We start from the raw sequence: 26669 nt of genomic DNA, 5'->3' as shown, positions 1-26669 counted from the left end.
TTCAGGAGTACTGAGGTGCAGGTTCCCACTCCACTTTAATGGAGCTATCACTGCATAGAAACTCAGAGATGATCCAACTGAACAGCTAGGAGAGGAATGAAGTGACAGAGCAAATAAATGTGGCCGAAAAAGCTAGCACAATTTCTATTTTGAGAGTAGTGCTTTTGTAAATGACCCCTTTGGTATTGGCAAATGGTTAGCGCTATTTGCTCAATATAGGCACTGCCCATGAACATGGATAGTGTAATGGTGGTGAATGTATTGCTTAAATATTGCTGTTTGCCAATCCATATGAGGCAAGTGATGTTTAAAAGATCTAATTTTAGTGGCATTACATTGCATTTCCTGACTAGTTCTGTAATTTCCTCAGTAACGATATGAAAGATGTAATTACCATAGAAATGGAATATATTTGAATCTGTATTGAGTAATTACGAAGATGTTTCTTAGTCCTTGCTTTATTGATTCTTTAAATGATCTCATTTTGCTTTGTGATATTATGGTTCAGAACAAGTTATAGTCATCATAATTTATAAGCAGAAAAGACTTCTCAATATAATCACCCACACAAGACAATACCAGTGAAATAATATATGGACCACTTTAAGCAGAATTTAAAAGACGTGAAAAACTGAGTTAATTATTGACATGGTTTCAATTGAAAAAGACCAAGCATTCTTACAAATTCATTACCAATTAAAGTACAAAAGGAAGCAGTGCTACAATGTTTAGAATCTTTTCAATCCACACTTATTCTGATGTTTATTGAGAACAAAAGGAGAAGGCTAAGGTCTGCATTGCAGGTTATCGTTTTGGTTGCAAAGAATAACAAAGATGAAGTAAATCTGGAAATGATGTATCTTCATATTCTATTCATAAGATGATTGCATAACATCAAAGCTGCTGCTAATAAAGTGAAAAAGAGGAAGAAAAGAATGAGTGAGCAGTTTTGAGGTTCTGGGAAAGACTGAGTTAAGTAAAAGACTGTGATGAATCATGATCTTGGCAGGAAGAAGGATATGCAGGATGGAATTTTTAGGGCTTAAAAGTAAGAGTAGAAGTAGAAGTAAGGATAATATCATACAAACATATGAAATAGGAGCAGAAGTAGGCCATTTGGCCCCCTCCAGCCTGCTCCGCCATTCAGTAGAACCATGGCTGACCTGTTTGTGTTTTGAATTCCACATTCCCATCTACCTCTAGCAACCTTTGATTCCCTTACTTAACAAGAATCTATCTACTTAAAAATATTCAATGACCCCGCCTCCACTGCCTTTGGAGGCAGTGTTCCAAAGTTGTACAACCCTCAGAAAATGAAATGATCCTCATCTCGGCCCTAAAAAGGCAACCCCTAATTTTAAAACAGTGGACCCTAGTTCTGGACTCACTTTCAAGAGGAAACATTCTTCCCATGTCCACCTCAGGATCAGGATCTTATATACATCAATCAAGTCACCCTCTTCTAAACTCCACTGGAAACAAGCCCAGTTTGTCCAACCTTTCCTCATAAGACAACTAGCTCATTGAGGTATCAATGTAGTAAATCTCGTCTGAACCACCTCCAATGCATTTACATCTTTCCTTAAATAAAGAGACCAAAACTGCACACAATATTCAAGATGCGGTCTCACCAATGCCCTATATAACTGAAGCATAACATCCCAATTTTCATATTCAATTCTTCTCATAATAAAGGATAACATTACATTAGCCTTCTTAATTACTTGCTGTACCTGCACACTAACTTTTTGTGACTCATGCATTAGAACACCTAGATCCCTCTGCACCTCGAAGTTTTGCACCTGTTCTCCATTTAAGTAATACTTTGCTTTTTCATTCTTCCTGCCAAAATGAATAACTTCGCATTTTCCCACATTATACTCCATCTCCAGATTTTTGCCCATTCACTCAACCTATCTATATTTGTTTGCAACCTCCTTATGTCCTCTTCACAATATACTTTCCTACCTATCTTTGCGTCATCTGCAAATTTATCTACCATGCCTTCACTCCCCTCATCTAAGTCATTGATATAAATTGTAAAAAGTTGAAGCCCCAGCACAGACCCCTGCATGACTCCACTCATCACATCCTGCCAATCAGAAAAAGACCCACTTATGCATACTCTTTGTTCTCTGCCAGCCAGCCAATCCTCCATCCATGCTAATATGTTACCCCCTACACCATGAGCTTTTATTTTCCGCAATAACCTTTGATGTGGCGCCTTATCAAATATCTAATTGGAAGTATTTAAAAGACAACTGCACACTGAAAGTATATAGCTTGTAGTTTTGAAACCCATTCTGTAGAAAGGGATATGGTATTTTTCATGTACAGGCTGTAAAAATTAGTCCAGTCATGTTTTGTATTCTAATCTCAGGAAAGAATTGTGGAAAAATTCAGAGACCTCAACTGCTGCCTTTGCTCTTTCAAACTCCTCCTCTGTTGAGTGGTTCCGGGTCAGTAACATACTTCCCCAGCGCTGTTCCTTGGTCATCCGAGTCTGGAAAGTGAGAGAAACATAACTTAAATTACAATGGAGGTGACTCAACTAAAATGGCTCATGAAAACACTTATTTTTTCTAAATTCTCTCTACTTAAATGGTCTGTTGTTTTGTCAGATAAAATTCAATACAGAATTGCAAAGTTTTATGCATTGGAAGAAAGTGTTGGACACACTTGCTATCAAATTGGCTAGAGATGGAGATCTGGGAGCAATAGTAGACTCAACACTGATCATGCACAGGCATTGCAGTCCAGTCAACAAAGCAAATAGCACGCTTAACTAACTTACCAAATGAGTCAATTATTCAATAGATTTTCCTCTTCTCTGTTCCTAGAGCATTCTCAGGCACAGCAACGAGGAAATGGGAGCACAGGCCCAATATGTACGACCTCAGCCCTGCCACATAGCGCCGGGTTTATGGTTGGTTCCCTAAATAAGCAGTGCTCAGCCTGCATCTGCAGTAGGTACATGCTCAAAGTTAGAGTGAAGGAAAAGTGGAAGGAAGAATTTCAAGACCATCTGTGAGGGGTCCTGAGAGACCCTGAAAATGCAAAAATGGCAGCAGGTTAGTACCGGTAAATTATTTTACACCAAGTGCAATCTTGGAGACTTGCTGCAATCCAGCAACAAGATCCTGATTCTATTTGGTGGGAGGGCAACAGAAGGTCTCTTAGGCCTGCAGCTTCACTCCTGCTTCATTTCAAGGTTTAGGGGCTGTCCTGTGCCTGGAAGCAAATTTGGGCAAGCTCCTACCTCTGCAGATGCAGCACATCTTTGGTACACTGCGATGAGAGGATAATTAATATTAATAAAGCATTAGGTGATGCTGAAGGTGTTTTTCTTCTGGTCGGATTGCACTCTGAATGCTGCATTCAGTTTTAGCCTCGATGAATACTGGGAAAATATCCATACAATGGAAATGGTGCAGAGAACAGTCATGAGGATGATCCCTTGTGCCAGAGGACTCTTATACGAAAAGACCAGAAAATGTGGATTATTTAGAATTCAAAGGAAAGGAACAAAAAGGATCCTTGTACAAATATATAGGGGTGATTTTCCCCAGATACCTTAGACACAAAAGAGATCCCGAGGTGGCTATGGTTGGATCTTAAGCTGCAATACTGGTTTCGCCTGCCTTTAGCACTAGGTGCCATTTTGGTAAAAGAGTTGAAGCACATGCTAGGAACAGCCACCTAAGTTCTTGTGAAAGGCCTGATTGAAATCAGATTGCCTGCTAACGCTCATTAAAAATGCTGCACTCACTTTGGATGCCAGTGCTTCAATTAACAACCTCTCCAAACAGCAACCAAAAGAACAGCCATAAAAAGGTCATTGCTGAGGATTTTGTGTACTACTTAAAGCTATGCTCAGCTTCACTGTTCCATAGCTGCTGGAAGTTCGAGGAAAATATTTGAGGCACATTAGGATGCTGTCATTTCTTGACAATGAAGTCAAGGCTTCATCATGATTCTATCAACATATATCTTGAAAATTCTCTGAGGACTTCATTAAAAAGAGTGAGTGCAATGCTGCTGGATCTTGTTGGACACCTTACAAGAGTGACCAGGAGAAAGGGGATGATTAACCATGGGCATCTTGCTCGGGGTTTCTCTTGGTCGGAAGGAGCAATGGGAGGAGGACAAGAGAATAGACAGAGTGCCACCAGCTGCCAGAGGAACAGCAGGGTGAGGTGGGCTCCTTCACTACACTCCCTGGCTCAACTCTTTCCCATGGTTAGAGTTAGGGCATCCCTCTTCCACTGAATCTCCTCCATAAGGACCTCCAGTGCCATTTCTTTGAACCTGTGCTTCTATTCCTTTGGTTCCCAAGCCACCTTGAAGCACTGTGTTATGCCTCAGGCACTTCACTCCACACATTCAGTGGAGGTACTCCACAAAAAAATGCTTCTAAACAGTATTTGAGTGAAACCTGGAGATATTAGTTTTAATGCCTCCAGGCAACTTTAACTCATGTTAATCATCAATTCGCCCCAAAATTGCAGGCTAAAGCCAGACTTTCAAACAGGCATGCCCTATTAGCACAGCACCCATTTAGTGCCTTTCACCCTTTCACCTTTTCACAATGGGGAGCCTGTAAGCCCATAAGATTTTAAGTGAAATAGAATGGGTTAACCCTGAACATCAGTTCAAATTAAATCACTACTGCAGGACACTGCGACATAGGTCTAAAGTGGTAAAAGGCAAGTTCAAGATTGATGTCAGGAAGCACTTAGAATAATAATTGGAATGGATTTCCAATTCCACCCTGGTATGTATCTTTGTAATATTTGACAGGGTGCAAGTTTTATATTTAGTATCAGTTTCTATGGCCTAGGAAGGGAAGTTCAAAAGCCAAGATTTTCTACTCCTAACTATTACCCAGTATCTGAATATGGAAAATATCCCAAAAAAGCTTTCAAAACACGACTTGTGGGCTTTAGACATTGGAGGCAAAGGTCTAAACCTGCCAGAGTTCTTTGAAGAGGTAAGGTACCTTTTGGAGGGGTCAGGTACTCTTTTGGGAGAGGTCAGGTACCCCTTTGGGTTTATTAAGAGTAGACAAGAGGGTGTATAAAAAGTGAATGAGTTCTGGAGAACTGTCAAGTCATTTAAATTCCCTGCTCTTCACATTTTTGAAAATAAAAGCTTGCAGTTGGAAAAAAAATTGCTTGCAATTGCACTAGCTGTTTGTTGACATAAGCCTGAGGTCTATCATTATAGGGTTAGTGCTGCTTGACTGCTTCCACAACCTATCATTATCACAGTGGGGAGCATGTAAGTTCACAGTTTGATTGATAGTTCCAAATGGTTATAAAGAGGTTAGCTGTCTTTGATGTGGGCCAATAAATACAATTGTTTGTTTTCATAAATGATAAGTACTTGAAAGGATTAAAATATATTGGATTTAAATATATGAGCATTTATCAATGAGAATCTTATTTTTAATACAGTGAAATTTGTAATAGGTATATAGAACTTTATTTCATTTCAGAATGGCTCCTGAGGTTCATTCACAATGCAAACTGGGTGAGTTGTTATATGGACTATGAAAGGCCATGGGGATGAGTGAAGATCATGGGTTAGCATGAGTTGGCACTACATTGGCATAGGTGCTATAAAGGTCCATGGGGGTGGGTAAAGCAGCAAATGTTGGCATGGAGGGTATGAGGGGCCATTGAGGTGGTGGGCAAGCATGAGGTAGCATGAGCATCAAGGCCGGCCATTTAACCAGCCTGTCTCAGCAACTGGTAGCCCCTGTGGCTGCCTCTGCACTGTTCCCAGGGATGGCAAACCCAGCTCTAGTTAGCACCTGCCCTCAAGGAACAAAATTTAGCCTTTTGGGGAAGTTTCTCCCGAGTCAGGTTTGTGCTGGCGGACAATTTCCTGAAAACTTGGCCCTTCCAAGTAATTGGCAAAACAACCAGAAGTGACATTAAGACAGACACAACTTATGCAGTGAATTGTTATGATATGGAATACATAACCAGAAAGGAGGTAGAAGCAGATTCAATAACTTTGAAAAGGAAATTGGATAAATACTTGAAGGTGACAAACTTGTGGGATAATGGGAAAAGAGCAGGGGAGTGGTCCTAAGTGGATGGCTCTTTCAAAGATTCAGCATAGGCCTGATGGGTGAATGGCTTCATGTGTTGTGCCATTTGGTGATTTTATAACTTATATGGGACAGAATCATTCCAAATTTGCACTACGTGTGGTAGCAGGCAGAAAAAATAACTTTTTACCCACTAGCCGCAATGGCGGCTTTCACACTGTATCATCCCAATCCCACCTCAGTAATCATGCATTCCCAGGAAACACGCCGTTTCACCAATGAGCAGCCATCAATTCACTCGCCATGCTGTCACCTTGCCGCATCCTCACACTGGGTGCCATATTTAAAGTGCAGCCACATGCACACCTCTCAGTGCTTCCAGCCCAGGAGGACACCAGTGAAGACATGGCTCAAAAGCCAAGAAGAGTGCAGCCCCTCAAATCAGTGACACATCCCTGGGGCACCTTCTGGACACTGTTGGAGCCCACCGCAATGTCCTCTACCCCCATTCTGGCCGAAGGAAGCCCACCAGTGTCACTGTTCTGGCTTTGTTGACAATGGCAGTGGTGATCAGTGCCAATGTTGCACAGAAGAGGTTGGCCAACCAATGCAGATAGAGGATGAATGATCTCATCCATACAGCAAGGTATGGTAACCATCTCATCACTCTAAACTCATACACTCACAAGGCCATCACACATTCACTCACTGCCAGCTCAAGGGACATAACCACTCACTCTCTCAAACAAACCCTCACATCTCCATTTAGCCTCATATCCTCTGGAGACTGCCTCCTCACCCTCACCATATTGAGGCCACTTGCACAGATCAATGTGTGCCCCCCCACTCCCCCCACACATGCCCTGAGACACCTGACTTTTCCAGTAATACTCTAGCCCTGCAGCCTCTTCCCTTGCCTGAGGCCACTTCTCCCCATTCCCCAAGCAAGCCCTAACCCTGCAGCTGTTGAAAAACAATACCCTCGTCATATGCAAGTCTCGTAAGTATAGACCTGCCCATGAGCCCCTCTAAAAGTGATGTGGTGCTGCCTGCGAAGCCTGGTGCTGATGACTGTGAATGCTGCCCGAAGCAAGGTAGGCAAACAAGCCTCAAAATCCCGAGTGAAGTGCTCGCCAAGTGCACATCGCTTATGTTCAGTTGTAAAACACATCGGCGTTGTGCTCAGATGATCCAGCTTGGGGGATGATCCTGGCACGCTAGACTTAAAATGATATGCAGACATATTAAAATGACCCTCCTGATGTGCGGCAGTGGGAAATGTGGCCCACCACTGACGAGCGCAATGGACAATTGCAAACTGGTCTCACGATGTGTGAAACCAATTTTTTGCCTTCCTGTCATATTGTCTGCTCACGATGTCAAGCATGCCCACTGCCAACGGGAGCAGACGATTCCACCCATAATCACCAAAACCTTGGGTAGAATATTGCCTGTCAGGCGGGCTGACCCGAACGAGCATAAAATGATGCGCGATGATGTAGTGTGAGTGTCCTGATGGCATCATGCATTTGAGCGATACTTCGGTCGGTTGGTATGCGCAGGAGTTGGCAGCACGCCTGCTGACAATTAAGTGGCCTATTAAGGACCTTAATTAACTAATTGTTTCGTATGCTTTGCTGCCCGTCCAACTGTCCGGTTGGTGGGTGGGTGAAAAAGCCAAGCGGCCTTTGCATTTTTGGCAAAACTTCATCCATAGGCGGAATGAGGTTTTGTCCAGTGATTTAAAAAAAAACTTTTTGCATTCATTTTTACATGTCCCTGCTCAAGCGTCAGAGTCACATTTAAATTGAAAATTTAAAAAATTTAAATCTTCAGCTCTGTGCCTCGGGGATTTTACTGCGCGCATGTGCAAGCATCAGCACCCGTACTCCTGCTGCCCCCTCCCCGGCAATGCTGAACGCTGCAGTGCACAATTCTTCTGGTTGGCCGTTAATTGGCCAGCCAGCGTGAAATCCATGTCAGGACCTGATGGTGGGCGGCAGTCAGCTTTGCGACCGCTCCCGGGCCTGCCTGCTACGCCCGTCTGAGGGCCAAATTCTGTCCCTTGGTCTGTTTGTAAAAGATCAAAAAAGATGTTCTGATTTTGGGCTCCTCAGAAACTTCTCCTTGAGCCTGACATAAAAGCCAGCTGCCATGAGTCAAGATTGTGGCTCCTATGAACTGAAGGGAGACTTTGGACTGAATTTAGTGGTCGGGGTGATATCCCCTCCACCAGCCGGAGAGCCAGTCACAATCCCGGAGACCTGATTTCCAGGAGACCTGATAATGACGCTGGAGAAGTAGTAGTGGGGAACAAAGAAATGGCGGAGGAACTGAATAGGCACTTTGTGTCAGTCTTCACGGTGGAAGACACGAGTAACATCCCCAAAGTTCAAGAGAGTTGGTTGGGGGGGGGAGGAGGAAGAGGAGGAGGAGGAGGAGGAGGCAGAGGTAAGTATGGTGGCCATTACCAAGGAGAAGGTGCTAGGAAAACTGAGAGGTCTGAAGGTGGATAAATCACCTGGCCAGATGGATTACACCCCAGAGTTCTGAAGGAGATAGCTGAAGAGATAATGGAGGCGTTAGTGGTGATCTTTCAGGAATCACTGGAGTCAGGGAGGGTCCCAGAGGACTGGACAATCGCTAATGTAACCCCCTGTTTAAGAAGGGAGTGAGGCAAAAGATGGGAAATTACAGGCCGATTAGCCTGACCTCAGTCGTTGGTAAGATTTTAGAGTCCATTATTAAGGATGAGATTTCAGAATACTTGGAAGTGCATGGTAAAATAGGGCAAAGTCAGCATGGTTTCATCAAGGGGAGGTCAAGCCTGACAAATCTGTTAGAATTCTTTGAGGAGGAAATGAGTAGATTAGACAAAGGAGAGCCAATGGATATTATCTACTTGGACTTCCAGAAGGCCTTTGACAAGGTGCCGCATAGGAGGCTGCTCAGTAAGATAAGAGCCCATGGTGTTAGAGGCAAGGTACTAGCATGGATAGAAGATTGGCTGTCTGGCAGGAGGCAGAGGGTGGGGATAAGGGGGTCCTTCTCAGGATGGCGGCCGGTGACTAGTGGAGTTCCGCAGGGGTCAGTGTTGGGACCACAACTTTTAACTTTATACATTAATGATCTAGATGAAGGAACTGAGGGCATCCTGGCTAAGTTTGCAGATGATACAAAGATAGGTGGAGGGACAGGTAGTATTGAGGAGGTGGGGAGGCTGCAGAAGGATTTGGACAGGTTAGGAGAATGGGCAAAGAAGTGGCAGATGGAATATAACGTGGGGAAGTGTGAGATCATGCACTTTAGTAGGAAGAATAGAGGCATAGACTATTTTCTAAATGGGGAGAGAATTCATAAATCTGGAGTACAAAGGGACTTGAGAGTCCTAGTCCAGGATTCTCTTAAGGTTAACTTGCAGGTTGAGTCGGTAGTTAGGAAGGCAAATGCAATGTTGGCATTTATTTCGAGAGGACTAGAATATAAAAGCAGGGATGTGCTGCTGAGGCTTTATAAGGCTCTGGTCAGACCACATTTAGAATTTTGTGAGCAATTTTGGGCCCCGTATCTCAGGAAGGATGTGCTGGCCCTGGAGAGGGTCCAGAGGAGGTTCACGAGAATGATCCCAGGAATGAAAGGCTTAACATATGACGAATGTTTGAGGCCTCTGGGTCTATACTCGATGGAGTTTAGAAGGATGAGGGGGGATCTGATTGAAACTTACAGAATACTGAAAGGCCTGGATAGAGTGGACGTGGGGAATATGTTTCCATTAGTAGGAGAGACTAGGACCCGAGGGCACAGCCTCAGAGTAAAGGGAAGATCTTTTAGAACAGAGATGAGGAGAAACTTCTTTAGCCAGAGAGTGCTGAATCTATGGAATTATTTGCCACAGAAGGCTGTGGAGGCCAGGTCATTGAGTGTATTTAAGACCGAGATAGATAGGTTCTTGATTGGTAAGGGGATCAAAGGCTACGGGGAGAAGGCGGGAGAATGCGGTTGAGAAACTTATCAGCCATGATTGAATGGCGGAGCAGACTTGATGGGCCAAATGGCCTAACTTCTACTCCTATGTCTTATGGTCTTATGGTCTTATGGATTAAATGACAATCAGATATTTACCTGCCTTCCTTTGGGCTTCCCAGGGGCTTCACGATGAGGACTGCACCTCCACGAGTTGCGAGCCAATCAAGGATACAGCAGCTCTTCAAACCCAGCAGCATCAGTGGGAGTGGGAGTGGTGGTCAATTGCAGAACTGCAGGTGGCCTGGGATGCTGAGCAGCCATGGAGGTGAGGTAATTGCGTCAGCTTTACCGGGATCAATCATGCCATCGCTGATAGGTGATGGGAGGTTCAGTGTGGAGGACACGGGGGGACTTCTCATGGGGGCATGCAGATGGTGGGACCCTCTGATGCACACAGGGTGCCCAATCAGGAGGGGTTGCCCACCCTAGCCCACAGGTGGCTTTTACTGCTTGGCCAGCACCCGTGCATGCCTCCTCCATCCATCGCCAGGCCCCCCCACACACCCTCCGCTAGTAGAATGCCAGCAAGTATAAGGATGTTGCCCTTCAAGAGACACTTAAGGACCTCAAATGGCCTTAGAGAATGTCAGGAAGGTGACTGCTCTCCACCCTCCATGTTCCAATTCAATTAAAGGCACCTCCCACTTCCCAGGCTACTCCCTGGGTGAGGGGCATTAAATTAAGCACTTTGTATGCAAGTCAATCTGCAACAGTTTGCTGGGGGCAATCCAAGGACCCATTATATTGTCTTTAGATGGCATGCAGAGTTTCTACTATGCATCCACATCATGTCAGAGAATGATTACTGTCAGCCACTTGTGACATTATCTAGACTAAACCACCAAAAAGATTCATTCTTTGAGAATCAGATACAGAAGGAAACAATGATTGAAATAAGTCTAAATAGTTCAGTAGATTTGGATTGGATTACTTGAATTTACCATCCCAGTTCGGAAATATTATTATATTCATAAATTCTCATAGGGCAGCACTTTCCCCTCATTGTCGGGGGGGTTCAGGATCGGGCGTGTGGAGGCGCGCCGCCATTTTACAAGGGTGGGCCCAGCGAGATGTCCGCAAGGAAGTGCTATGTGCTCCCTGTGCGGGCGGGGGATGGATTCCCTGAGCCAAGAGTGCACTCTTTAGTGCATGAGCATGAAAGAGTGCGCTCATCTCCCTGAGGCTAAGTGCTGCCTCAGGGAGATCGGCTCCACATTAAAAAATGTTAAAAATAAGAAAAAAAAATTTCCCTGACATGTCCCCTCATGTGACACTGTCACATAAGTTGGGACATGTCTATCACTTTTAGTTACACTTTTATTAAATTTTTTTACAAACCTACATGAAACCTCATCCTGCCCATGGATGAGGTTTCATGTTTTTTCCAATGCCCACCAGGGCTCCCAGCCTGCCTGCCAACCTTAAGGTTGGACGGGCAGGTCCACCAATTACGTTAATGACTTTGTCTTCAATTGGCCATTGACAGGTCGGCGAGCGCATAGTTGATTCGGCTGAGCCCCCGCCAACCTGAAAATTTAAATGAGGCGGGGTGACGTCGGGAATTCTGCCCGACATCATCCTGCATCATTTTACGCGTTGGCAAGTGGGCCCCACCCCCCGCTCGCCGACCAGGAAATCCTGGCCATAGATTTTTGAAGTAGCATTCTTAGTTTGGATCTGCATCCATGATGCAGAGTTTATACCTTTTTTATTAGTTCATGGAATGTGGGCGTCGTTGACTAATTTATTGTCCTTCCTTAATTGCCCTCGTCCAGTGGGCATTTTAAGAGTCAACCACATGGCTGTGAGCCTGGAATCACTAGTAGGTCGGACCAGGTAAGGACAGTAGATTTCCTTCCCTAAAGGAAGGACATTAATGAACCAGATGGGTTTTTCAACAATCAGCAATGGTTTTGTGGTCATCATTAGACTTTTAATTCCAGATTTTTATTGAATTCAAATTTCACCATCTGTCATGGTGGGATTCAAACCCAGGTCCTCTAGCGTTACCCTGGGTCCCTGGATTACTGGTCCAATGACAATACTGCTATGCCACTGCCTCCCCCTGAAATTGGGTATTTTATGGAGTGTTCCACAGGCTTAATTCCAATTAAGAGCCTGTGGGACAATATTTTCACCCACCCTCTATTTCCATATTCAAAATGAGATATGGGAACATCAAAAGGTATTTTGCAAAATTTGGCCTCCCGCTGCCCTAAGCCTTGCTTCTATCCACCAACCAGCTATTGCTTCCTGCTGGGCTTGCGCAGGAGATCAACAGGAGAGTTTAAACCCCGGGGCTTCATGCTGCAGAGGGTTGATTGGTTTATGGTCCACCTTGATCCCCATCCACGAGTTAAAACTGGTCCTTTTTTAGCTTAACATTAAAATGTCAAAATCATCATAATCTTCTGGTGAAAAGTTCTAGAAGTACCATTGTATAATTTTGTTTCTACAAGAACAAATATTTTAGCAATGTAACATCTTTTAGTAATTTACTTCCCTTAAGTCACAGTAATACATTCTACCTGTGAATTTGGCATTGGTTCCAGTTCTGTTGATGCCGAATGTAGTTCCAAAGCATTTTTAGTAGACCCCAGTTCAGATGGGATCCTATTTTCTGTAGCCCTGTATGGGAGAAAAATATTATTTTTATATCCATAATTGTAACATTTAGCACCTGTAATGCTTATTTTGCAACCATAAATTGGTTCAGCATTTCCATCAGACAGATGCTATTAGATCAGCTAAAAGGCCAATGGAAAAGAGGATCACACACAATTGTGGAAGTAATGGGAAAAGCTCTTTCAGTTAAGTGAACAATCAGAGGCCTGTCAAAGACAGTACTGAGCCACTGAAGGACATTCAAGAACTGATTACAAGGGCATTAGATAGAGACTAGTTAGAGATGGATTTGCATCTATTCGGAGACTGATCATCAATGTGGACTCGCAGAGATTGGTCTCAAGTCTGTTGCTCTTTACTATTTTTACTAATGACCTGCATATACCTGTTGGGGGCATGATCAACGAATTTGCAGATGATGTTAAGATCTGAGTGAAATCTCTTTGCTCATTTACAGGAGGTAATATCAAGAGGAGGTGATGAGACTCTCTCTTGTTGGAGATATTCATTGCCTGGCAATTGTGTTGCATGAATGTTATTAGCCACTTATCAGTCCATGCCTGAGTATTAAAACTTGACTGTTTAAAGCTGATCTTACTGGTCCAGATTTCACAGTCTTTGGCAAAGCAGTAGTGCTCACTACAGGTCTTGAAGAAAGCTGGCCACAAAGATCTAGTGATCACTGTAGTGTAGATTTCCCCTTTCCCACTGTCAGTTTGAATATGGCACCAAGTCAAAGGGATCTCCAGGTTTTTAGCACCAATGATGGCTTCATGAAGGATAAGCAGCCAATCTCATTGAAGTATTCTTACAGACAGCAATCCAAGAAATAAAATTTTTGCAGAGAACAAAATAAATGATTGGGATACACACATGAATTGAAGGTAGAAGCTAAAACAGATTTTATTTTAAAGTGATTTTCTTTTAATCCTAGTGGAGAAATTAAAAATGAAATTCATTTTTCAGGGTCAGTGAGGCTGTTTAGCAGCAATTATGAACTTAGTATACTGCTAAATACCTAGTTACACCTCGTTCAACAAGCTGCAACTTGTGCAATTACTTCTAAAACCACCTCTCTTACCTGGAAAAATGAATTTCATATTCATTCAAATTTCTCCACTAGAATTAAAAGAAAATCACTTTGAAAATAATGTCTGTTTTAGCTTCTCCTTTAATTCATGGGTGTATCCCAATCACTTATTTTGTTCTCTACAAAAATTTTATTTCTTGGATTGCTGTCTGTAAGAATATTTCAATGAGATTGGCTGCTTATCCTTCTTGAAGTCATCATTGGTGCTAGAAACCTGGAGATCCCTTTGACTTGGTGTCGGATTCAAACTGACAATGGGAAAGGGGAAATCTATACTACAGCGATCACTAGATCTTTGTGGCCAGCTTTCTACAAAATCTGTAATGAGCACTACTGCTTTGCCACCGACTGTGAAATCTGGACCAGTAAGATCAGCTTGAATCAGCGAAATCCTAATCCTCAGGCATGGACTAATAAGTGGCTAATAACATTCATGCAATACAACTGCCAGACAATGAATATCTCCAAACAAGGGAAAGTCTAATCTTCCCTTGATATTCAGTGGCATTGCAATCACCAAATTCCCAACCATCAACATCTGAGGGTCACCACAGAATAGAAACTTAATAGAAACATAAATACTGTGGTACAAAAAATATGAGTGGCTCACCTCCTGACTCCCCAAGGTACAAGTCAGGGATAGCTTGCTTGATTGGTACCCCATCCATCACCTTAAACATTCAGTCCCTCCACCACTGGTGTACCAGAGCTGTAGTGCGTAACATTACAAGATGAATTGCATAACTCTCCGAGGTGTCATCGATATAACCTCCAAAACATGTGATCCACACCACCTAGAACAAGGGCATCAGGTGCATGGGAACACCACCACCTCCAAGTACGTCACATAACTGCGGATGCTGGAAATCCAAAACAAAAACAGAATTAGCTGGAACAACTCAGCAGGTCTGGCAGCATCGGCGGAGAAGAAAAGAGTTGACATTTCGAGTCCTCATGACCCTTCAACAGAACTAGGTGAATCCGATTCACCTAGTTCTGTTGAAGGGTCATGAGGACTTGAAACGTTAACTCTTCTCCACCGATGCTGCCAGACCTGCTGAGTTTTTCCAGGTAATTCTGTTTTTGTTTTGGATTTCCAGCATCCGCAGTTTTTTGTTTTTATCTCTGTGTTTAATTGACTGCCACTGCTCTTCAAGAAATGCCTACCTTGAAGAAGTTCTGTTCGTCTCTGCGACAAGATTTCCGTATCTCTCTTTTGCCTTGCTCACCTTCATTGCTTTCCATTTCTCTCCTGGGGATTCACCTAGTTCTGTTGAAGGGTCACGAGGACTTGAAACGTCAACTCTTTTCTTCTCCGCCGATGCTGCCAGACCTGCTGAGTTTTTCCAGGTAATTCTGTTTTTGTTTACGTCACATAACATCCTGACTTGGAAATCTATTGCTGTTCCTTAAAATCCTGGAACTCCCTCCCCAACAACTCTGGATGCATCTTCACCACAGAGTGGTTCAAGAAAGTGGCTCAAAAGCAATTAAGGTTGTGCAAAAAATGCTGGCTTTGCCAGCAATACCCACCTCCTGTAAAGAGATTTCACACAGATCTTAACATCATCTGCAAATTTGCTGATCATGCCCCCAACAGGTACATGCAGGTCATTAGTCAAAATAGTAAAGAGCTACGGTCTCGAGACCAATCTCTGCGAGTCCACATTGATGATAGTCACCAAATGGGTTCAAATCCATCTCTAACTAGAGCAAGGGTTTTTACAGCAGATGGCATAAAAGAGCAAGTTCTCATCAGATCAGTGGTTTCTACTTAATTGCAGTCTGAGGTTGGGCAGGGACTTCAAAAGCCCATGGTACACAAAGGAATATGACGGGTTGGATCCAAAATTGGCTCAGCAACAGGAAGCAAAGGGTAATGGTTGATGGATGTTTATGCGAATGGAAAGCGGTTTCCAGTGCTCAATGTTGGGTCCCTTGTTGTTTGTTTTATATTTCCATGACTTGGAATTAAATATGGGAGGCATGATTGGGAAATTTGCAGATGACACAAAAATTGGCCGTGTAGTTGGCAGTGAAGAGGATAGCTATTTTTTCCAGAATGATATCAATGGTTTGGTTGAGTGGGTGGAGAAGTGGCAAATGGAATTCAATCCAGAGAAGTGTGAGGTAATGCGCTGGGGAAAGCAAACAGAGCAAGGAATATACAATAAACAGGAGGATATTGAGAGGTGTAGAGTAAGTGAGAGACCTTGGAGTGCATGTCCACAGCTCCCTGAAGGTGGCAAGACAGGTGAATAAGGTGGTAAAGAAAGCATATGGAATGCTTTCCCTTTTGGACAAGGTATTGAATATAAAAGTAGGGATGTAATGATGGAACTGCATAAAATGTTGGTTACAGCTGAAGTTTTGTGTACAGTTCTGGTAGCCAGATTACAGGAAGGACATAATTGTTCTGGAGAGAGTACAGAGGAGATTTACAAGAATGTTGCCAGGGCTTGAAAATTGTAGCTATAAAGAATCATTGGGTAGGCTAGGGTTGTTTTCTGTAGAACAGAGGAGGCTGAGAGGGGACATAATTGAAGTGTACAAGATTATGAGCGGCCTAGATAGAGTAGACAGGAAAGACCTGTTTCCCCTAGCTCAATTACCAGGGGTCTCTGATTTAAGGTGATTTGTAGAAGGATTAAAGGGGACATGAGGGAAAACTTCTTCACCCAGAGGGTGGTGGGTGTCTGGAATTGACTGCCTGGATTGTGATGGAGGCGGAACCCTTAACTCACTTAAAAGGTACCTGGAACTGCACCTGAAGTGTTGTAACTTGCAAGGCTATGGACCATGTGCTGGAAGGTGGGATGAGGATGGGTGGCTAGTTTTTTATTTTTTCTTTTTCAGCCAGCACAGGCATGATGGGCTGAATGGCCTCCTTCTGTGGCGTAACTTTTCTACGGTTCTATGGTTTAACAGTGCACCCTGTGAATCACTGACAACAACTCTTAGATTTCCTTCCACATTTTACTCCTTGTGCAGGGACTTCAGAAGTTGTTGTTCATCTCAGAGGATTAATGATAGGGACCACTAACAGTCTCATTGACTGGATTTTACACTCCCCTACCAGTGAGTTTGAGTGTTGTGGGGGGGGGGGGGGGGTAAAATTCAATCGGTGGCCTTCCTAGCCCCTACCTGTCCACCCCGATCTGTCTGAAATTTTAGGAAGGGATGGGGTGGGGGAGGCGTTGAATGCCCCACACTCCTTTGTGCCATTTGAGGCCCTTAAGTGGATAATTAATGGCTGCTTAAGAGTTTTATCTTGCCCACACTGGTATTTTACCTGTGGCAGGGTGAAGTCCACGCCATGTGGGAAGCCTGGCAACTTTAGCTGGTGTAAGTCAAGGTGGGGGGAAACTCCTTTTCAGGTCCCCAGGACCTCCCCATCCCCCAACCAACTGCACACCCCCCCAACAAGGTCACTCCCCCTTTAAACTCCCCTTCCAGCCTCTTGAACCTGGAGCTCTGATTGAGACCCCAACCCAGACTTACCTAGGCTCCTCAGCGTGGTCAGACTGCCCCTGTAGTCACAGCAAGTGGCCACTGTTCCCGGCTAGCACTGCTGGGACTACAGAGCTGCGACCATCCGATTGGCCTGCAGCTCTCCAAAGTGGGACTTCCTCGATTGGATTACACTAAATTAAATTTACTGTTAGTAACATATATAGCAAATTATTCTTTTGCTGTTTAACTTGACCAAGGAAATGAGAATCAGCCTGAGGCTTGCAGGCATACAAAAACCATTATCGTCTCTTGATTTTTGCAACTAAATTAATTTTGCGAAGGAAGCAAAAACTTAAAATGTTGTAAAGATTAAACAAGCCAGAACAGCCAAGTTAAAATTTCAAGCTGGACATGAATTGGAGCTAAATGTTCCAGCATATAAGATCATTAGAAAGGATGGGGAGATTTGGAAAGGAGAAGCAGCAATGTTGATAAAAGACACAGTTACATCAGTGAAAAGAAAGGATTTCAGTAAGGGTTCAGTAAAGATTTTTGCTTCTGTAAATTGTTTCACTTGAAAATACTTTTTACCAAGTAGTTTTAGCTGTATGTAATTGTGACATTTTTTTTATTATTCATTCATGAGATGTGGGCTTCATTGGCTAGGCCAGCATTTATTGCCCATCCCTAGTTGCCCTTGAGAAGGTGATGGTGAGCTGCCTTCTTGAACCGCTGCAGTCCAAGTGGTGTAGATACACCCACAGTGCTGTTAAGAAGGGAGTTCCAGGATTTTGACCCAGCGACAGTGAAAGAATGGCAATATATTTCCAAGTCAGTATGGTGTATGATTTGGAGGATAACTCCCAGGTGGTGGTGTTCCCATCTATCTGCTGCCCTTGTCCTTCTAGATGGTAGTGGTCGTGGGTTTGGAAGGTGCTGTCGAAGGAGCCTTGGTGAATTCCTGCAGTGCACCTTGTAGATGGTAAACACTGCTGCTATAGTGCAGCAGTGGTGGAGGGAGTGAATGTTGTGGATGTGGTGCCAATCAAGTGGGCTGCTTTGTCCTGGACGGTGTCAAGTTTCTTGAGTGTCGTGGGAACTGCAGTCATCTAGACAAGTGGAGAGTATTCCATCACACTCCTGACTTGTGCCTTGTAGATGGCGGACAGGCTTTTGGGAGTCAGGAGATGGGTTACTTGATGCACAATTCCTAGTCTCTGACCTGCTCTTGTAGCCACAGCATTTATATGGCTAGTCCAGTTCAGTTTCTGGTCAATGGTAACCCCCAGGATATTGATAGTGGGGGATTCAGTGATGGTAAGGCCATTAAACACCAAGGGGCAATGGTTGCATTCTCTCTTGTTGGAGATGGTCATTGCTTGACACTGGTGTGGCACGAATGTTACTTACCACTTGTCAGCCCAAGCCTGGATGTTGTCCAGGTCTTGCTGAATTTGGACATGGACTGCTTCAGTATCTGAGTTGCAAACGGTGAACATTGTGCAAACATCAGCGAACATCCCCATTTCTGACCTTATGATGAGAGGAAGGTCATTTATGAAGCAGCTGAAGATGATTGGGCCAAGGACACTACCCTGAGGAACTCCTGCGGTGATGTCTTGGAGCTGAGATGACTGACCTCCAACAACCACAACCATCTTCCTTTGTGCTAAGTATGACTCCAACCAGTGGAGGGTTTCCCCTGATTCTCATTGACTCCAGTTTTGCTAGGGGTCTTTGATGCCACACTCTGTCAAATACAGCCTCGATGTCAAGTGCAGTCACTCTCATTCACCTCGGGAGTTCATCTCTTTTGTCCATGTTTGAACCAAGGTTGTAATGAGGTCAGAAGCTGAGTGGCCCTGGTGGAACCCAAACTAAGCGTCAGTGAGCAGGTTATTGGTAAGTGCCACTTGATAGCACTGGCAATAACCCCTTCCACCACTTTGCTAATGATGGAGAGTAGACTGATGGGGCGGTAATTGGCCTGGTTGGATTTGTCCTGCTTTTTGTGTACAGGACATACCTGGGCAATTTTCCACATAGCCGGGTAGATGCCAGTGTTGTAGCTGTAGTGGAACAGCTTGGCTAAGGGCACGGCAAGTTCTGGAGCACAAGTCTTCAATCCTATTGCCGGAATATTGTCAGGGGTCATAGCCTTTGCAGAACCCAGTGCCTTCAGCCATTTCTTGTATCTTGTGGAGTGAATCGAATTGGCTGAAGACTGGCATCTATGATGCTGGGGATCTCCAGAGGAGGCCAAGATGGATCATCCACTAGGCACCTCTGGCTGAGGATTGTAGCAAGTGCGTCAGTCTTATCTTTTGCACTGATGTGCTGGGCTCCTCCATCATTGAGGATGGGGATATTTGTGGAGCCTCCTCCTCCAGTAAGTTGTTTAATTGTCCACCACCATTCACGACTGGATGTGGCAATACTGCAGAGCTTAGATCTGATCCATTGGTTGTGGGATCACTTATCCCTGTCTATCACTTGCTGCTTATATTGTTTGGCACGCAAGTAGTCCTGTGTTATAGTTTCACCAGCTTGACACCTCACTTTTAGGTATGCCTGGTGCTGCTCCTGACATGCCCTCCTGCACTCTTTATTGAACCAGGGTTGATCCCCTAGCTTGATTCTCCCTATGGTAGAGTGGGGTATATGCCAGGCCATGAGGCTGCAAATTGTGTCCGAGTACAATTTTGCTGCTGCTGCTGATACCCCACAGTGCCTCACAGATGCCCAGTCTTAACTTGCTACATCTGTTTGAAATCCCATTTAGCACAGTGTTAGTGCCACACAACGCGGTGGACAGTATCCTCAATGTGAAGGCGGGACTTCGTCTCCATAATGGACGTGCAGTGGTCACTCCTACCGATACTGTCATGGACAGATTCATCTGTGGTAGGCAGGTTGGTGAGAATGAGCTCAAGTATGTTTTCCCTCTTGTTGGTACCCTCGCCACTTGCCGCAGACCCAATCTACCAGCTATGTCATTTAGGACTCGGCCAGCTTGGTCAATAGTGGTGCTACCGAGCCACTCTTAGTGATGGACATTGAAGTCCTCCATCCAGAGTACATTCTGCACCCTTGCCACCCTCAGTGCTTCCTCCAATTGGTGTTCAACATGGAGGAGCACTGATTCATCAGCTGAGACAGGGCATTAGGTGGTAATCAGCAGGAGGTTTCCTTGCGCATGTTTGACCTGCTGCCATGAAACTTCATGGGATCCAGAGTCAATGTTAAGGACTCTCAGGGAAACTCCCTCCCAATTGTATGCCGCAGTTTCACCACCTCTGCTGGGTCTGTCCTGCCGGTGGGAGAGGGATGGTGATGATGGTATCTGGGAACTTATCTATAAGGTATGATTCCATCAGGATGACTATATCAGACTGTTGCTTGACTAGTCTGAGACAGAGACAACCAGCATTAGTCCCCAGATGTTAGTAAGGAGGACTAAGCAGGGTCAACAGGGCTGAGATTTCCATTGTCATTTCCAGTGCCTAGGTCGATGCCAGGCATTCTGTCCGGTTTCATTCCTTTTTTGTGACTTTGTAACAACTGAGTGGCTTGCTAGGCCATTTCAGAGGGTATTTAAGAGTCAACCAGATTGCTGTGGTTCTGGAGGCCAGACCAGGTAAGGATGATAGATTTCCTTCCCTGAAGGGCTAGACAAACAACAATGGTTCCATGGTCATTTAGACTTGTAATTCCAGATTTTTATCTGCTGAGGTGGGATTTGAACCCAGGTCCCCAGAGCATTACCCTGGGTCTCTGGATTACTAGTCCAGTGACAATACCATTACCCTATTTTCTGCCTTCAAATGTGGTTGGAGAATGTAGTCAGTATCCCATGTATTTTACCATATCAATTTAGGTATTCATTGTGAGCTCTAATTTACAAATAGCAGAGAATAACAGTACAGTTTTCAGATCACAGTGGGCTCAGCCTGGTTATGGACACTGCTGCATCCCCATGAAAGCAAGAACAAGTGTTGGGGAAAAGCCCAGATTGGAACATGCAAGCTGGCTGTGTACAGCATTTCTCTGCACTGCTTAACCCAGTTTATGAATTTACCCAATTAATAATCACAGTTTTAAAAAAATTGTATTTTAATAGTTTATGCAGAGCTACTGAGACACCATCTTGCATTACATTTTTAAAGTGCAAGACTGATTAGTTATGAGGAAGGCCGAAGTTGAAAATGGAAGGCCAGCACCGGAAGAGGAAAGTGTAAGGCTGCAAGGCATGGCAAAATGAGCAGCATACCAGCCCTTGAGCAAACTGCCACCACAAGGTTGAATAGTGTAGAAGATGCTATTTACCATAAGAACTCCTGTGAGGCAGCCCTGTTGGAACGTCTCCTTTCTGGGACCCATTGATCTTCAGGGGTTTTAGCGCAATGCAGATTCACTTCTTCCCATTTCTCTAAATGTGGAGGTATACTGACTAAAGAAAGATGAGAAGAAACTTTGTTATTGCTGAGCAGAAACAAAGTATTTAGCTTTTATTCTGCTGCTGATTGACAATAAAGTGTAAATTCTTCAGACAGTAGGCAACTCAGATCTTTCTTTAGCCTTTTGTAAGAGAGCGGTTGGAGTCTGGAACAAACTTCCTGAGAGGGTGGTGGAGGCAGGATTCGATCAAGGTATTCAAAAGGAAATTGGATTGCTATCTGGAAAGAGAAAATATGTAAGGTTATGGGGGTAAGGCAGGGGAGTGGGACTAAGTAGAAAGCACTTTCAGATAGTCAGTGCAGATCCGATAGGCCAAATGGCCTCGTTCCACACTGTAAAGTTTCTGTGATTCTAGTAGAAACTTTGTTCATTTTGAATAAAAATGTTTTCCCTTCCAATTAAAGATGAGGAAAAAGGTTAGTTACCATTATAATGTATTGGTGATCCACTGAACAAAGTTGTTGGTGTTAGAAATTGAAATTAACATATTTTCTTTCTCCATCAAAGTTGTGTCCAGAACCCCAGGAACTTCCTTTCTGTCATTTTGTTAGACAATCATGATCATTTTTGTTAATAATCAATGAACTGTATTACATTATGTATTCCTTGATAGAAAATTGCTTAAAATTTACCATGATAGAAAATTGACAACATTGTAATAAATAGCCTTATAATATTTGCAATAAATAAAAAGGCTACGCAACTCGGATCATCAAATTTGTAGCTTGATCCTAACATTCGGCTTTAGTTGCCTTCATCAGATGTATCTCCTAGTTCTTAGATCGTGCATTGCACAGCAATATAGAAAGGATGCTGTAATTTGTAATCTACAATGTGTCACCTCTTAACAATGTAGCACTCCCTATAAATATCAACTGATATTATGTATTTAAGACTTTCTTGCTCAGAGTGCTACAACTGAGCTTAATGTCTAACAGTAGATCAATCATTACTGTCTCTGGGGAGGAAGAATGAAGAACTGGCATACTATTCCTTTTCCATAAAAGCACATTTCTTGTCATTCAACACAAATATTGACATACAAATCAGTTTCATAGACTTCCCTATCCTCAATACAATATAGCAGATATTTCAGGAAGTGATGGGACGTAAAAAAGGAAAAGAAATGTGGTAAAAATTAGGCATAAAATGTAAACAGATGAACCACTGTAATATAGTGTACTATCAGAATAAGTAACAGACACAAAATTCTTGTAAGAACTTTGATGCTGATGAAGATGAAGAAAGACAAAATGGGTGCACTCTTTACGTAAAGTCTGTTCATACTAGCAGTTTTTGACACTGATTTCAGCACTGGAGGCTGGGTCATTAAATATGTTCAAAACTGAGTTAGGTAGATTTTTGATCACCAAGGGATTCAAGGATTATGAGGGGGCAGATAGGAAAGTGGAGGTGAGGCCACAATCAGATCAGCCATAATCTTATCGAATGGCAGAGCAGGCTCAAAGGACCGAATGAACTACTTCTACTCCTAATTCTTGTGTTCAATTATTGTCTAATACATAAAGACCAAATGCAACTATAATGGCAGCCAACCACTCATCTTAATTTAATTAAAGCTAGAACTGTCCAACAATTAACTTTTCATGACATAAGAGCAATGTAGTAATGCTGATATAATTGTATCACACACTACAAATTATCATTGGAAGAAACAGGATAGAAGCACCAAGGTGAACAGTAAGTGCTATCAATTACTTAGATAAACTTAAAAATTAGAGTCAAAATACTTTGTAGTGAGAATGCTACAAAATGTAGTTTAATCTCCTCCCTCGCTTACAGATGCTTAATAAAAATCTGTACATTCTATATATTTTTCACAGAAAAAGGCGATAATGTAAAAAAAATTCTACGTGGCACAAAACTGACCAATTTCATAATGAAATAAGACTTTTTAATGATTACTTTGAAAAGATGAGTTGGTTGTTGCTCTCAATGTTGCATGCTTCATAAACACTAACTGGGTGCAGATGCTGACAAAAGGTGAAATATTTGTTAGGGAACAAAATGAAAAGGAAACAGCAAGTATTTAATAGAGCTACCTAAAATGTTTAAAGAAACTGCAATAATGATCAACTACGCAGTAGAAACAGGTTCTAAATACATCTGTCTTCCAGGTAGAAAACAGGGGCAAAAAAAATAAACAATGAACTTTGGGGCATGACACCCCATGCCTGATCAGAGCTGGATATTGGCTTTTGCAGGCATGCTGGATGGCTGTATATATGCTAATTAGAGGCCTTGATTCTGTTGAAGGTGCTCTCATTTACTTATGATGTGCTGAGCAGGTGCCAATCAGAATTCTTCAGCGGTTCCTGGCTGCTTTCCTGACTCCACAGTGGGGCCAGCCACCCCATCCCCCTCCCATTGTCCACTGTCAATGAGGCAAGCAGCCCAGTGTTCACTAAATGAGGCATATGGAGGCAAGAAAGGCTCTCTAGTAGCTAGCACATAAATGTTAGTGAGGCCCAAGGCTCAAAGCACTGTTTAAAATGAAAGGGTCTCCCAATTAAGATGGAGATGAGGAGCAATTTCTTCTCTCAGAGGGTCATTAATCTTTGGAATTCTCAGTCCCAGAGAAGTGGAGGCTGAGACATTTGTCACAAAATTACCATATTTTTCATAACATTATTGGGGGATGTTGTAAGGTAGGCTTTTTTTGTGTGCATGCATGGTTCTGGGTGTGGCTGATTTAATTGAATTAGAGTTGGACAGACTGCTAGGTTGAAATTATCAAAAGAGTTAGGTGTAAAAAGGGTATTTGAAATGCGAATGAGTGAGCTGGGGTAAAGTCAGTAAATAGGGTATAAATGAAATATGCATTTTAAGATAAGTGGAGAGGTGTTTGGCTTTCATAAGTTTTATTACTGACAGGATAAATAGGGCAAGGTTATTACATTATGGAAAAATTCAACTCCAAAGACAAATGGGAACAATGGGATTTACAGATTAAAGAGCAAGAAATATATTTAAAGAAGGATGGAGGATTGTAGCAGGGGTGGCCGTGTAAGATCTAAAAGATACACCATGTGAGACAGACTTGGGGAGACAGCCTCCAGCCACTTTGCCGAAGTCTGCTGTTCCAGTGATCAAAGTTGGGTTGAAAGCCGTTGGAATATCACTGTTGAGTGGGTGTTTGTGATAACCTTGCTGGATGCCTCTCTAAATTTAGAATCTATTTTGAACTGTTGTCTTAAAAGGGGTGTATAGTTGGGGGTCAGGTTAATTAGGAATTTTGGGATTTATTGTAATATTAAGTAATGGTGTAACTGTAATCTAGTGAACGTGTTTTAATTCTTTTTTGTTAATAAATGTTTTAATTTAATTTTTAAAATCTCTAAAGGTGTTAGTGGACTTATTAATTCTGAGTTCAGTGCCGAAACCTTCTCGTAATAAATACAAATTGCAAAACCGTTGTGATAGCGTGGCCAAGTTTCTCTTGTGGATTTGGTCAGCCTGGCAAATAATACTTGCCATATCATAAGACACAGGACCATAAATTCCAAGCTCCCCAGCATTGGTTTTTGGGGGTACCCGACAGGTGAGCTGGGGGGTACCTGACAGGTGAGCTGGGGAATCCCTCTGTGAAGTTCCCAGGTAAGGATTTGCACGGCAATTGCCCAGATGTGAACACTTCCTCTGGACAATTGTATTGCGCTGTGCTGGGAAGCAGCCAAAAATGCGCTTTAAATCGTAAACTTCAGATGGTTCCGCTTGGGTTATACCAATAGTTACTCAGGAAAAAGAAGAAGTTAGAAGAGGTTTTAATTCTGAGTAGCTATTGTAAAGACCCAGACCGACCCCACAGGACTCCTCCCACAACCTTGAACCCCGACCAACCCACCCCACAGCTCCAGTCTCTGACCTCCGACAACCCCACCCACGACCTGACACACCCTGCCTCTGACCTGCGACCCTCCCCCGCTGCAGCCTCTGACCCCTACCGCCCCCGACCTCCTACATCCCTGCCCCCTACCTCCAACCCCCCAGCCCCTGACCCTCCCCCGCCCCCAACCTCCAGCCCCTCCCGCCACCAATCTCCCCGCCTCTGACCTCTGACATCCCTGACCCCCAACCTTAGACCCATGTACCCCCACCTCAGTTTCAACTTCAGCCCTGACCCCGACATCCCCGCCCCGAGCCCCCAGCCGCCCTGCCCCCGATCTCCGACACGTTCGCCTCCCAATAACCCCTGGCCCCTGACCTCTGACAACTCCTGACCTCCGACAAACCCCGACTCCCCTGACATCTAACAACCCCTGACTTCTGACAACTCCATGCACACCCCTGCCCCCCCCCACACATACGGACATCCGACCGACACCCCGGACCTGCGACCCACCACCCCTCCCAAACCCCAGGACCTCTGACCGATCCCCCACTCCCCGGACCTCTGACCCACCCCACCCCACCCCACCTTAACCCCATGACCACTGATAACCCCCACCCCCGACTGATACCCCCACCCCAACCTCTGAAAACTCCAGACCCTGATCTCCGAGAACCCGGCCCCCTGACCTGTGACACACCGTACCCACCTGACTTCCGGCACCCCCCACTCCCCCGACCACCCTCCCCCCAACACGCAAGCCTCCGATGAACCACCCTCCCATTCTCTGGATCTCGCACCGACCACCCCCCACTCTGACCTCTGACAATACCCCGACCAACAACCTCTGACACATCCCCAACACCCGACCTCTGACACACGTCCCATGACTTCTGACACAGCCTGCCCCCGACCACCCCCCATGACTTCTGACAACCCCCACACATGGACCTCCGAACCAACCCCCCCAACCTCACCCTCCGGAACTCCGAACTACCACCCCCATAAACACTGGACCTCAGACCCAACCACCCACCCCCCACTGGACATCCAACCCACCACTGCCCAGGCCACGGACCTACAGCAACGCCCCCCCCCGGAACCTCCAA

At 44.1% G+C, this 26669-nt stretch overlaps 1 protein-coding gene across 1 annotated transcript in view; it reads right to left on the bottom strand.

Moving 5' to 3' along the window:
• Nucleotides 1-26669, bottom strand: part of pex5la (peroxisomal biogenesis factor 5-like a) — a 188355-nt gene that overhangs the window by 39515 nt on the left and 122171 nt on the right. The window contains exons 6-8 of the mRNA XM_041176635.1: nucleotides 21579-21702; nucleotides 12613-12712; nucleotides 2408-2503 (exon numbers count right to left, since the gene is read on the bottom strand). Of these exons, the coding sequence (XP_041032569.1) occupies nucleotides 2408-2503; nucleotides 12613-12712; nucleotides 21579-21702 (320 nt within the window). The remainder of the gene's footprint in view (nucleotides 1-2407; nucleotides 2504-12612; nucleotides 12713-21578; nucleotides 21703-26669) is intronic.

The sequence above is a fragment of the Carcharodon carcharias genome, chromosome 2 (assembly GCF_017639515.1).
Source record: "Carcharodon carcharias isolate sCarCar2 chromosome 2, sCarCar2.pri, whole genome shotgun sequence".
In the NCBI taxonomy this organism is placed as follows: domain Eukaryota; kingdom Metazoa; phylum Chordata; class Chondrichthyes; order Lamniformes; family Lamnidae; genus Carcharodon; species Carcharodon carcharias.
This window is presented reverse-complemented; position numbering and strand designations above follow the sequence as displayed.